The 13,418-nt window shown below is 43.4% G+C and overlaps 2 protein-coding genes across 3 annotated transcripts in view; one reads left to right on the top strand and one right to left on the bottom strand.

Moving 5' to 3' along the window:
* Window positions 1–313, bottom strand: part of TRRAP (transformation/transcription domain associated protein) — a 97,804-nt gene extending 97,491 nt beyond the window's left edge. The window contains exon 1 of one of the 2 annotated variants that reach the window (XM_061991973.1): window positions 225–313. The gene's annotated coding sequence lies outside the window, so the exon portion shown is untranslated. Of the gene's footprint in view, window positions 1–27; window positions 86–224 lie in introns of those variants that run through there. The other variant, XM_061991972.1, reaches the window with a different exon arrangement.
* An 835-nt stretch (window positions 314–1,148) lies between these two features.
* Window positions 1,149–12,899, top strand: TMEM130 (transmembrane protein 130). Its single transcript, XM_061994035.1, has 8 exons — window positions 1,149–1,203; window positions 3,533–3,823; window positions 5,644–5,812; window positions 7,335–7,504; window positions 8,123–8,207; window positions 10,672–10,874; window positions 11,878–11,990; window positions 12,723–12,899. Exons 1-8 carry the CDS (start codon window positions 1,149–1,151, stop codon window positions 12,897–12,899), a joined length of 1,263 nt encoding a protein of 420 aa, XP_061850019.1.
* The last annotated feature ends 519 nt before the right edge of the window (window positions 12,900–13,418 follow it).

The following is a 13,418-nucleotide window of genomic DNA, read 5'->3' as shown; positions in this document are numbered from 1 at the left end:
GCTGCTGCCGTCCCTGCCCTTCCTCACCCCGCAACTCCCCGGACTGCGCCGATCTTGCCCCCCCAGCTCCCTCCTTTGTTGCTCCCGGAGGCCGGCGGCAGCGCATGGGCGCAACGGAAGCGCCCGAGCCCAGTTCCGGCCGCCTCCTCCCGCTGCCCGCCTCCCGCGCATCTCCCCGGGCCGAGGCGGTCATTGAGATCCTCGGTGCAGCCCGGTCCCCTCACCGCGGCCCGGTAACCCCCCTGGCGATTTCACTCCAGCTGGAAAGGGCGCCTGCCAGCTCCCGCGCTGCCCGAAGCGAGGCCGGTCGCCCCGTCGCTAGCGCAGCGACTGCTGGGCTCAGCGCCGGTAACAACGGGCAAGGAGTTACCGCGGGCAGACGCAGCCGCCTCGATCCCCCCGGTAGGCCCGGGCCGCTCCCGCCCAGGGCCCGCCCCGCCGCTGCAGCCGCGACCCGGCGGCGTCCCGCGGGAGCGGCCGCACAAGTGTCTCGGCCGCGGCGGCGAACCGGGAGAGAAGCCAGTAGAGGGGGACCGAGATATACAATAGGAATTGTGATACAACGACAACAAAAATTGCAGCCAGAACTAAGAAAGGGCTTCGAATTCGAATAAATACTTCCCCAAAAAAAGCCCAAAACACCTGCATTGCGTTTGTGTGAGCCGCTCTCCTCGCTCTCTCCGCAAGCTCCCTGTGCACTGTTGGTGTTAAGAGGCTCCTTCGGAAGAGCCGGTCGCTGAGGGACCGGGTAACAGCAGCAGAGCTGCCCGTGGCTGGGGCATCCTCACATCACCCCAGCCTGACAAACTCTTTTATCTCCGCTGTGCCAGCCACCAAACCAAAATGCAAACTGTTTCTCACCCGCTCCGCGGATGGTCAGAGTTTGTGCTTTTTATTTATTTAATGTTTTATCTTTTCAAATCCCCGGCGCTTTTGCAGCAGCTCGTTACGTTGGCAGCACAACCCCACGGGGACTTCCCGCGGGAGAGGCCGGTTGGGCGCTGCCGCGGGGGAGCGGCCCGTGGGCGCGGACGGAGGTGCCGCAGTGCCGGGGACTGCGTAGGGGGCAGCGTCTGCCCGGAGCGCCGTGAGACCCGGCCGCAGCCCCAGCCCAGCGGTGCCTGCCCATGGTCCCAGCCGCCTCCAGCATGCTGCGGCTGACCTGCCTGCTGCTGCTGCTCGGCCGCGCCGCCCCGGCGGCAGGTAAGGGGCCACCGGTCTGCGCTGTCATCGCCGGCGGGGAGCGGGCGAGGGGGATGACGGCAGCTGCGGCGGCCGAGTGAGGGGGGCAGACATCGGGCGAGAGCTTCTTTGCTTGGGGGGAGAGTGGTGGTTCCCTGCCCGGGCTTTGCTAGCCGTAACAGAGGATGGAGGTAGCTCCGGGGCACTCAGTTGCCTCAGACTTTATTCTCAGTGCTGCAAGACGGAGTTCTGGTTTGCACTTTCTAGAACAGAATCTACACTTCTGCTTCCTCTGCTGGCCCTGCTCCGTGGGTCACAAGGCACCAGGACAGCCCCTACCCCTTACCGTAGTAGCCTCACTGTGCTGCATTCTGCAAAGAAAGGTCAGAAAGGTAGAAGAAATCCCAGAATTGGGTGAAATGTCGTGCTCCGCCAATGACTCAGTGGATGACCTTGGGTTAGCCACTTAATCTGCACCTGCTGCAGCTGTTGGGCTTCAGTATGGCCCTGGTTTGTAAGGCACTGTGATAACCTCCAAGGAGAAGTGCTAGATAAGTGTGAGGTAGCTGGTTATTTTTTTTTTCAAGTTCTGCTGAAACTAAGCAAACAATAGCCTCAATCTTCTAGAGACCTGAAACCTCTCTGTGACAGATTTAATCAAATCAAGCATTTCTCTGTTCAAAAATCTGAACTCAGGGCCATTCCTTGTGTAGTGAAATGGGGACAGTGGAATTTTTGCTCATTTAGTAATGTTACAGTTATTTCTCACAGTCTTTACATCCGAGTTTGCCCAGCATCTGCAATCTGTGAAATAGAGTACAGGCACTAAGTAGATGCTTTGAGTGCTCCTTCCACTTCATCCCAAGCTGATGGGTGCAGTAAAGGCAGCACAGGAGTTAGCTCACCCCAGTACCGCCTCCACATTACAGATTTTGGATGAATGAGAAATGCAACTTCTGATGGTCAAAGTTTCAGGTCCCTGTTAGCAATCTGGTGGCAGCTGAAAAAGAGAAGAAAAGTGACCTGAACAAGAACCCCCACGGCTCTGCTGCTCTGTCCAGCATTGCCCCATTTCTCGTGGATGAGAGGACAGCCAGGCAAAGCACTTAAGCAGAAAGGGAACATACTCTATGCTGAAGGCAACCAACCAAATCCTGTTCCCAGCTCTCTCTCAATTCACAACTTTCAATAGTTGTTGCCTTTCCTTCTGTTTTGGTCTTGTTTGTTTCAGTGTTTGTTTTTAACAAGTGCAGGTCATCTAATCTTGTTTGTTTGGGTTTTTTTTTAAATTGAACATATCCTTTCCATAAAACCCAACCTCACACTCTGCCTATTGCAGTAGGTGTAAGAACTGAAGGAAGTAGCTTGTGTAAACACAGTAGGCAAGATAATCAGTGATACAGAGGAGCAGGGATGGTTCACTGTAACAGATCCTGTTGCTGTTTCATGGAGTGACACAATAGTTTGGGTGGAATGGGACCTTTAAAGGTCATCTAGTCCAACCTCTCTGCAATGAGCAGGGACATCTTCAACTAGATCAGGTTGCTGAGGGCACTATCCAAGCCTGTCCTTGAATGTTTCCAGGGATGAGGCATCTAGCACCTCTCTGGGCAACCTGTTCTAGTGCCTCACCAGCCTCATTGTTCCTTGTATCTAGTCTGAGTCTACCCTTTTTTAGTTTAAAACCATTATTCATACTGTTGCTACAGACCCTACTAAAAAGTCTGTCCCCATGTTTTTTAAGTACTTTAGGTATCGAAAGGCCACAATAAGCTCCTGCTTGAGCCTTCTCTTCCCCAAACTGAACAACAGAATCCCAAGTCTCTCAGCCTGTCTTCACAGGAGAGGTGCTCCAGCCTTTTGATCATTTTTGTGGCCATCCTCTAGAGCTGCTCCATGCCTTTCCCACGCTGACGACCCCAGAGCTGAACACAGCACTACAGATGGGGTCTCACCAGGGGGGAGTAGAGGGGCAGAACGACCTCTCAACCTGCTGGCCATGCTGCTTTTGATGCTGCCCAGGATATGGTTCGTTTTCTGGGCCGTGAGCACACATTGCCAGCTTATGTCTACCTTTTCATCCACCAGTATCCCAAAGCCCATCTCTGCAGGGCTGTTCTCAATTCCTTCATCTCCTAGCCTGTAGTGATTCTGGGAGTTGCCCTGACATGGGTGCAGGACCTTGCACTTGGACTTGTTAAAACTCATGAGGTTCACTTGGACCCACTTCTAGAGCTTGTGCCAGTCACATAACTACAGCTGACCAGTTAAAATGCATAAATAAATGAATACAGTTTAAAATGCAACAAAACAAGATTTGTGGGTTTTTTTTTCCTTCTGATTTCAACAGATGAATATGGTCTGGAAATAACCAACAATGGTCCCATCACAACAGGAGCTCAAGCTACTGTTTACGCCAGCCTAAGTATGAAGAATGGCAATGTCTCATCAAACTGGTATCACTTTAACTGGATCTATGCTCCTCTGATTCTGATAGAGAAATCTGAGCAGCCGTTCAACTCCATAATTAATGTGACCGGTGAATTTCCTGGGACTTTCCCTGTGTCTGTGTGGGTGACTCACAGAAACTGTTGGTTATGTCGTCCAATTGCTAGAAATGTCACCATGCTTCAGGTTACAGGTAAAATGGCTTTACAACCTCTACATCTTCAGAAATTCAGTATACAACAGGATGCTTGCTGCCTCTGCCAGCATCAGAAAAAAATGAAAGCCACGCTTAAATAGAGCAACTACCAGCAGACTTGGATTTGGGTAGCCCTTTGAAAGTGGTTTTGGATGGCATTGTACTAACTGGGCCATGCTGTAGTCTACCTACATCCAGGAACAAAATGTAATCCTACCCATGTTTTCCTGCCTCTGTCATCTAGAGAAATGGAAGAGGAACCAGATGCTTCATTAGCTGTAGTTCATACATCAGCATTGTCCAGGCTGCTAAAACAATGTTTCCTGTACTGCTTTCCAGTGTTGCTAGTCCTGAAGTTAGGACGACAATCAGCAGTGACAATCTACTGATTATCCCTGCTGCATGACATAGCACGAGCTTAGGCCATCAACACAACAGAGCCATTACATTTTGTTTTAAAATTCTGACTGAGTGCACTGCAATTGGATGTTACAGCTGCATTTCCAAATACTGTAAGTGCAATTTCAGCTTACTGGAAACATTCATAAACCTAAACACAGATTTTTTGACAAATTGACCAATTATGTGGCTATCTCTGATAGAGGGATTGACATGAGATATCACATCACAGCTTCTCACAATGCCTTCTTTCAGAGACTAGGAACCACATCCCTCCAACCACTTTCCAGTGCTCTACTTATATGCTCCAAAATAGACCCAGGTCCCAGCCAAAAATCAGGGTATGCATGAGGACAAAAGAGCTAACCATAGGGCATAGCTATTGAGATTTTTCTTTGAGAAACACCAAATTTCTTTGGTAAGTCTTTATAAAATTATAGATGAGACCTTTCCTCTTAAGAACTGATGCCTTGCTTGAGCAAGGCTTAATCATGTCTTGCTTTGCACTGTCATATTCTCATACCACAAATTAAAGGAATAGAAGCTTTCTATAGCTTTGAAAGGTAAGATCCCATTGTACCTTTCTGCCATCCCCAAACAGCAGCATCCACTGAGGCTCCACAGGAGCCCAAAAGTAGTAGCCAATAACATATAAATTATAGCTATGGTCAGTTTTGCATTGCATGCCCCATTCTGAAGCAGTAATTGTGATTCTTAATTGTGCATCATCAAGAAAACAATTAACCAGATTTAATGAATTGTTAACAGGGTAAGAGTCCATTACTGGTAATTAATATGCCATTAATTTTATGACAAGCTGAGAAGTGTATCGTCATAATACCTATTTATTTATAGGTTAGGGAGGGTTTTTTAGGTCACATTTTGCCAGCCCTGGCGAACAAACTTGAGCACAGGATCTGTTGCAGACATCAGAATTGAAATTTCCTCTTTTCTGTAGTCATAAAATACAGCACATCTGTTATTTGTAGTACTCAATTTTCCATGTCTGTGGAAGTAGCTAAAACTAAAAAATGAAAAAAAAGCAGTATAAAAACCCCATAAAACAATTGAACAAAAAACGTGTATGCTGTTTGATTCTGAATCCCTTGATCTAGATACTTGATGTTAATCCCAGTTCTTTTGAAGTCAGTAATAAAAATTGATACTGACCTCAATCAGTCCAGGATTCTTTCTCTTACTTCTATTAGAAGGCCATTGTATAACACTAAATAAATAATTTAATCTCTCTGCCTCACTAACACATGTAACAACATTGAGTGATAGGTATGAGATACACTTAACCACTTGGACTCTGACACAAAAAGACTTAAGCAGTGCATTTTAAATGTTTTGATACACAGAGCGTGCTATGAAAGTGATATATACAGTGTTTCTTTTCTCTACCTTATTTTCTACAGAATTTATCACAGGAAATCTTACCATAGCCCAGATAGAAGACAGTAGAGTTATCACAAGAGGTTCTAGTTCTTCCACGAGTGCTGTGACCCGGATCTCTTTCTGTCTTCATGACCCAAGTCATTATTTCAAGTCAGCGTCATTTGTCTACAACTGGGATTTTGGAGATGGGTAGGTGTGGTTACTTTATTTGCTTTAATGGGTATTCAAGATAGCTCTGATTCAGATGCTCATCTAGAGAAAAACCCTGATTAAATCATAGCACAAAGTATACATCTTTTTCAGGGTATATTCTTAGCATATCAGGTGAATTATGGACACTTTGGCACAGGAGTCACTCTAAACCCATAAACAGATGATGTTTTAAAGACCTACATTTCTTGTTCAAATATATTCTTAGGTGTATTGCTATGTGTGGAATGATCTAACTGAACTGCATAAACTGGGAGAAGTTGCTAGTTGCAAATTGTTATTTATAAAAAATCATTACACCTGCAGATCTCCATTAGCAGGTTTTTGTTGTTGCATATGTGAATAATTTCTGCACTTAAGGAAAATGGAAACAGTATGCTGTCTTGCGGTTGGGCAGTAAGTAACTGTTACTAGGACCATCTGCCCATAAATATACCACAGCTTGAGTGAGGAGCTTTTGAAAGTGGATAAGTCTCTCAAATAATATGGAGGTGCATGTGAACACACATCTAATGCTTACATGACAACAAAAGGGAGAGGAGGAACCCAATATAGCTCATACGAGGAAAGACTGTGGGAACTGGGGCTGTTTAGTCTAGAGAAGAGGAAACTGAGGGGAGATCTTATTAACATTTACAAATATCTAAAGGGGAGGTGTCAGGAGGTTGAGGCATCCCTTCTTTCTATTGTAGCTAGTAACAGGACAAGGGGTAATGAGATGAAGCTGGAACACAAAAAGTTCCACTTAAATATAAGAAGAAACAATTTCACTGTGAGGGTGAGAGAGCCCTGGCACAGGCTGCCCAGAGGGGTTGTGGAGTCTCCTGCCTTAGAGGTCTTCAAGACCTGCCTGGACATGTCCCTTTGTGACCTGATCTAGGTGACCCTGCTTCTGCAGGGGAGTTGAACTAGATGATCTCTAAAGGTCCCTTCCAACCCCTACCATTCTATGATTCTATAACTGTCAGAAATAAAACCATGGGTACTATCTAGCCCTCGAGCCACTCTGCAGTAGGGAGGAAAAAAGTCATGCAGTTGTTTTCCTTCTCTGGAATACATGTTCAATACAAATACACGTACGCAAATCAAAATGTAAGCTTTAGTCTTTGAATACTAAATTTTTCCCTTTTCCTTTCCCTTCTTTCCCTCAGCCTTAGTGCTTCAATTAGCTTATAGTCCACCCACTATAAGGGTAGTTTTCATAATTTACTGACATTTTAATAATTTACTGACATTTTGTGAATTCTGTTAGCATTGTCTTTTGTTCTTGGATTAAAAATAAATAAATATCCTATGCATCTTTTAGACTGTAGTTTTGTCAGTAATGCCACAGACATTAATTCCTGTTGGTATGAACATAAAGCAGAATTAGAATGTTACCCAAATGTAGCATTGTTTCTAAAAAAAATATATTCAAACTTACTCCTTTTAAAATCAGAAATATGCAAGAACTTGATAAAAGGCTTTTTTTTTATTCTATATCTTTTCATGTTATACATAGAGTTTATCAGATTACCAAGGAACCCTTTATCTACTATAACTGCTCTACCATGGGGAATCGCACGGTGCATCTGAAAGTTATAGCTGAATGGGAACATATTGGAAACATCATACATGAAAGAGAAATGGTGCAGAAAACTGGTGATTTTAGCACTGCTCTGGAGCTGTCAGGTAATTATAAAATATTTTGCATGCTCAAAACAGTACTTGCTATATATGCACCAGTACAATCTAGCTTTAATATGATAATGTGAATTCAGCATTATTTCACATGCAAGAACTGGTTATTATTCAATCAAGAGCTTGCACTGCAAAATGCACTGTTCTAGCGCAGAAGAAACGGAGGGAAGTGTAAAAACTCTTCTGTTTCCTTTTCATTTAGTAAAAGTTTCACTGTCTTTTGCGAAAGTCTCACTCACACTTAAAACTTACAATAAAATGTTTACTGTAACTTATGAAGGGTTTGTTTGTTTGATTTATGCCAGCTATCTCTAAAATTAAATTAGTTAAAATAACCATTATGGAAGTCTCATTGATTTGATCTGCTTCAGGAGTAAATAATTTAAAGGATTAATAAAGTAGCTGATTATATATTAAAAAGAAATCCTAGAACATTCATACATTACAACTCTACCAGTAGGTCTGGTTTTTTGAGTGCGGGGTAAGGATGATTACTTGTATGACAGAGCTAAAATCTGTGATGTCTATGAAAACAAACCTTCACTGGAAAAACAGTGAATTTCAAGTTTACATGTGGAGTGTGATATGGTTTTTTTTCCTTCCTCTCAGATGCTGTCAAAAGCATTAATGTAGTGGGCTCCAGAGAGACTCACGTAATGGAAAACTTGAGTTTATCACTTCATATCAATGGCACGTAAGTAGCAAACACCGCATCTTTCCCCAGAAAGCATTATCTATTTAAGTGGTTTTTTCCCCCACTCTTCCTTAAAATAGTCAGTTATACCCCACACAGAACTACTTCTTAAAACAAAAAAAAATTTCCTTTGAACAAAATACTGCTGAATATTGAACTTTTGTGACTCAAAATACTATGAACTCTAAGAGCCTGAAAAAGCCTGCAGAAAAGTAGAATTCTCATAAGTAAAACATATTATATTGTTATTTCTTTATAAAGAGAATCTGAAAAGAGACATAGCAGAGAAAGATAGTGTGGAAAATTAAATTTTAGAAGTTCCTTTTGAATTTTTCTATTTAACCAATTTCCTCACCTTTAAACTAAACCATATTCAGAATCCCATTGCGGCAATGGGTTTGAGGCAAAGATTGCCACAAAATGAATAAGACAAAGAAGCTCCATACAGTGAAGGTTATAAGAATATAGGAAAGTCATGAGCACCTCAGTCCTAGCACAAGCTCTCTCAGATTGCAATATTTAGAATATGTCAGAGTTTTTTCTGTGGTGAAAGCATTTGAAATACAATTGAAAGACTCAGGAAGCAACTTAGAATCATAGACTCACAGGGGTTGGAAGGGACCTTTAGAGATCATCTAGCCCAAACCACCTGCAGAAGCAGGTCTATCTAGATCAGATTGCAAAGAAACATGTCCAGGTGGGTCTAGAAGACCTCCAAGGAAGGAGACTCCACACCCTCCCTGGGCAGCCTGTGCCAGGGCTCCCTCACCTGAACAGTGAAATAGTATTTTCTTATGTTTAAATGAAACTTTTTGTGTTCCAGCTTCATCCCATTACCCCTTGTCCTATTGCTAGACACCATCAAAAAAATGGATGCCCCAACCTCCTGACACCCGCCATTTAGCTACTTCCTTAGTCCTCTTCTCCAGGCTAAACAGCCCCAGTTCCCGCAGCTTTTCCTCATAAAGAATATTGCTCCAGTCCCTTGATCATCTTAGTGGCCCTGCACTGGACTCTCTCTAGAAGTTCTCTGTCCCTCTTGAGCTGGGGAGCCCAGAACTGGACAAAGGACTCCAGATGAGGCCTCACCAGGGCAGAGTATAGGGGGAGCAGTACCTCCCTCGACCTGCTGGCCATGCTTTTCTTGATGCATCCCAGGATGCCATTGGCCTTCTTGCCCATGAGGGCACGTTGCTGGCTCATGGTTAGTTTATTATCAACCAGGACTCCCAGGTCTCTCTCTGCAGAGCTGCTCTCCAGCAGGTCAATCCCCAGCCTGTACTGCTGCATGTGGCATGTGGTTGTTCCTGCCCAGCTGCAGGACTCTGCACTTGTCCTTGTTGAACCTCACGAGGCTCCTCTCTGCCCAACTCTCAAACCGGTTGAGATCTCACTGAATGGCAGCACCATAAAATTCACATGACAAGAAGCCGCTCCAGAAGAGTGACACACCATCTTAATGTGGCTTACCAGTACATAAGAAAAGCCAAAATCCATTACAGGCAAATCTGAGATGCCTAAAAGAGGGCTTGGGTTTAAGTTGGACAATGTTTGCCAGACCTAACCTGCCAGCCACAGGATTGGGAATGATGCAATAGGAGTTTATGATAGGGAAGCAATAACAAAGGCTTGAGAAATGGGTTATCAAAAACAAAACTAGAAAATTAGCTAAATAAAAAATTCTGCTTTCTTTAGCAAAGTATGTCCTAAGGAGATAAGGAACAAAATACTAATAAGGTGGGATAAAGAGAAGCTCTCTCTGTTGTCAGAATCAAAGTCCATAGTGCGTAAGCTGAGTCCAAGCAGAATCAGATGGAACAAGGGTCTGAAAATGTAAACAAAAGGTATCATCTAGGCATGGTGAGAAGACACATGGCCATAAAATGGATTGCATTTAGCTTGCTTGATAGCAAATACAAACCTTGTCTAGTGTAAGAAAGTACTGTGATCCCTGTGATTTATTTACCTTTTGCAGCTATTAGTCTATTGTACAGAGCTCATCTTACATTCTTTCCAGTTTTGATTGTGGTGGGTTTTTTTTAAACAAAATAGTCTTGGGTGTGCTTCAGTGGCACAGGTAGTGATTTCTTCTGTGTGAGAAGCACAAAGAAAAAACAACCTGTACCCCCTTAGAAGTGCAGAGAAAAATGTTTCCTTTTATCTTTATTGTAGAAGGACTATGGGGTTTTCTACACACAATGGCCTGCCTATGACCCACACAGGTATTTAGCTCTCAGCTGGAAGGTTTCCTTTGATAGAAGCATCACAAAGAGCTTTTTCAATGCTACAAACCAAACCATTGAGCAGTTAATTTCTTCTCTATTTGTGTTTAGATTAACTTTGTTATTGTCAAAATTATTATGCTATTTTAATGAAGTGATTCGTCAGCTCTTAGCTCATTTTTTTTGCAAAGACTTCACCTCCTCTCTTTTCTTCTTTTTTTCCTCTTGCTCTTTCCGTTCAGCCCACCATTAGCATTGTGCTGGCTTATAAAGGCCGAGTGCATCCCACTTGAAGGTGAGAAGTGCCACCTAGAAGTACTCAACGGCTCCTGCTACACCCTCAGCCACACCTTCAGTGATGCTGGGCAGTATTGCCTCAGTGTCAGAGTGGAGAACAGCATGACGATGCTGCAGACCTACCATGAGATAAAAGTGTGGCCAACAGGTGAGGACCAGCTAGTCTGAGCAGAACCTGTCAGGGAATGGACATGTCAGGGACAATTATGGACTAACCAATCTTCAGGCGAGGCTTCTGGAAACTGTTATAGATCACTAAAAGCATAGGAAGGAGGAAGAGTAAGGAGAACCTATAATGTGCCTACTGTAATTGCTCTAAGCTTCTTGCATCCTGTGTCTTGAAGCTAATGAGTTTCCTGGGAAGGATGAGTTACTTAAGTTACATATTTCTCAGTTAAAATAGTCTGGCTCTTGTAGTTAGAAAGGATAACTAGGAAAACATATGTCTGTAACACCCTTAATTAAGCAGTCTAAATTATTTTGTTTAGTTTTGTTACCTTTAAAGGTAGATTTTTCTACACTTCTTTTTTATTACAGGTCTCAGTCCCCTCAGCCAGCAATCCCTGCTGCCTGCCTCATGCATACTCACTTATGCCCCTCCTGGCTCCCTGAATCATCTGAGAAAGTGGTTAGGTAGCTAAGTGAAGGGGACCTGACCAGGGGACAGCCAGGCTGTGATACAGAGTGGTTATACTGTCTCACCATGGGCCTGCACTTGTATACACACAGGGCAGTTCACAGCACTGGTGTGCATCCCAGGCTAAGTGTGCAAATCGTCTTTGCAGGAGGCCACCAGCTGCTGTGAAGATACTGGTGGAGGTTCCTTCCTATCTTGGAGTACCACAGAGATACATACAAACAGCCTGGAGAATTAAGGCTAACATATATAACTGGGTGTTGTTCTTTAAGCTGTTCAGAAGAAAAGAGAGATGGAAAAAGAAAGGCTCTTACACCCTAACAACCGTGTATTCCCACCTCTGAGATACCAGAAAGATCTGAAGTGATCTGGGCTGAAAAAATTCTTCCCTAATACACACGTCCTTTGTTTTAAAAATACAAAAAGTCCTCCTAAAATATCATTTCCTTCTCACTGTTGCTACTTCTCAGTGTATTGTATCACTCTGGGAATGTGGCCTTGTGTTTTTTCCTAGGGATCCACCCAGCTTTCTTTGTCCTGCTCTGCGTCGCCCTGGTTTCAGTGATGCTGGGACTGGTGCTGTACACGACCTTTCGAAGTAACACTCAACAAAAAGATCTCGTGGAGGTATTCAGTTACTCTTACTTTGAGCTGGCATAACAATTAGATACCTTTCAGCCATGTTTCTTCTCTAATCTCCAGAGCAAGAGGGAAACATTTCCCTGGTATATCTGATCTGTTCCATGATAAAAATCGGAACAGTTTAGCAACAGGCATGCTTCTGGCTTGTTGTGGGGAACTATAACTGTAATTCAAGTTGCCAGGGCTATCATGGGCAGTTTGTTAATATTCCCAAGCAGGCGATTACAGTGAAGGGTCCTTTCCAGAGGATCTGCCTCAGAGTGGTTACATGAAAGAAAGCAACAGCTAGTGAGAGAGGATACAGAATAGTAAAAAAGGGTGAACATGTTAGCTAAAGCAGCACTAAATTGTCGCCTTACCCTGGTATAGAACCTTTATAGATCCCTTCCATCTCTAGTGTAGCTTTTGCTTGCTACATTATTATGTGTATAATAAACAAGACATCCTAAATCGTAAGTAGCTTTCATGGCCTTTTAGAAAGTATTCCATACACTTTACATCATGCCACAATATGAATAATATACCCCTAGAAGGACTGCCTGTGAGCAAGGTGTGCAGCAGCATTTGCAGCAGGTATCAATTAGAAGTCTATTTGAAGTTGATGACTGAAACTAGTTGAGGACGAAGTGCCATTTCTAGCCCTAAGTATTCTTACTGGACTCACTTGAGACAGTAGAACCCAAATTACAAATGATTTCTTTCATGTTTCTTTTCCAGGTAGCTGACTTTGACTTTTCTCCACTGTCTGATACAAACCTGTCTTCTCATTCGGAGTCAGGCTATGGCCAAGTATGTTGCAGATCATGTTTTCCTCAATCATCCCAAGAAGCTGCCAGGGAAAGTCATGAACTTCTACAATCTTTTTACAAGCCAGTTAAAATGTACACGGTGTAAAGGGCACAATTGCACTTTGGTTACACTAACTGTAAAGTTTCACTTTCTCACTTAAGATGAGTTAGAACCTCAGTGCTCCATGAATGGTTTGGTTTTGCCAATGCAATGAGGTTAATCACTTTAAATCCAGCACTTGAGCATTTCATTCTCTGAACTAAAAAAGAACAAGCCCTGAAACACAGTAAAAGTAGCTTTGTATTTTAAAATGATACGGGTGTATACATTTACAGCTGTAAATGCAGCATTTTATTCTTATGAAAGATTGTTTTATGTGCGGGTTTGCTAAACTCACTACCTCTTGTAACTTCTATGTTCCTTCTTCTGTCTGTTTCAAAGAACATGCTTAAGACAAACATACCTCTCTTTCCTATGTTACAACAGTATTACTCTAAGTGGAAGTCACCTAAAATGCTATTGAATGTATATTTGTTCTAAAAAGAAACTGACTTGTCAAGGTTGAGAACGTCCTATCTGCTTCCAATGAATCAAACTACTTATTTATGTTATCTGGTTTTTCTT

The sequence above is a fragment of the Colius striatus genome, chromosome 3, assembly GCF_028858725.1.
Source record: "Colius striatus isolate bColStr4 chromosome 3, bColStr4.1.hap1, whole genome shotgun sequence".
NCBI lineage: Eukaryota > Metazoa > Chordata > Aves > Coliiformes > Coliidae > Colius > Colius striatus.
Note: the sequence above shows the minus strand (reverse complement) of the source record. Positions and strands in the feature narration are given on the sequence as shown.

Excerpts from the sequence above, each read along its gene's own strand:
- TMEM130 (XM_061994035.1), top strand. The coding sequence starts at position 1,149 with ATGCTGCGGCTGACCTGCCTGCTGCTGCTGCTCGGCCGCGCCGCCCCG. Across the intron at positions 1,204-3,532 it reads CCGCGCCGCCCCGGCGGCAG|ATGAATATGGTCTGGAAATA; the intron begins GTAAGGGGCCAC and ends TGATTTCAACAG. Across the intron at positions 11,991-12,722 it reads AACAAAAAGATCTCGTGGAG|GTAGCTGACTTTGACTTTTC; the intron begins GTATTCAGTTAC and ends TTTCTTTTCCAG.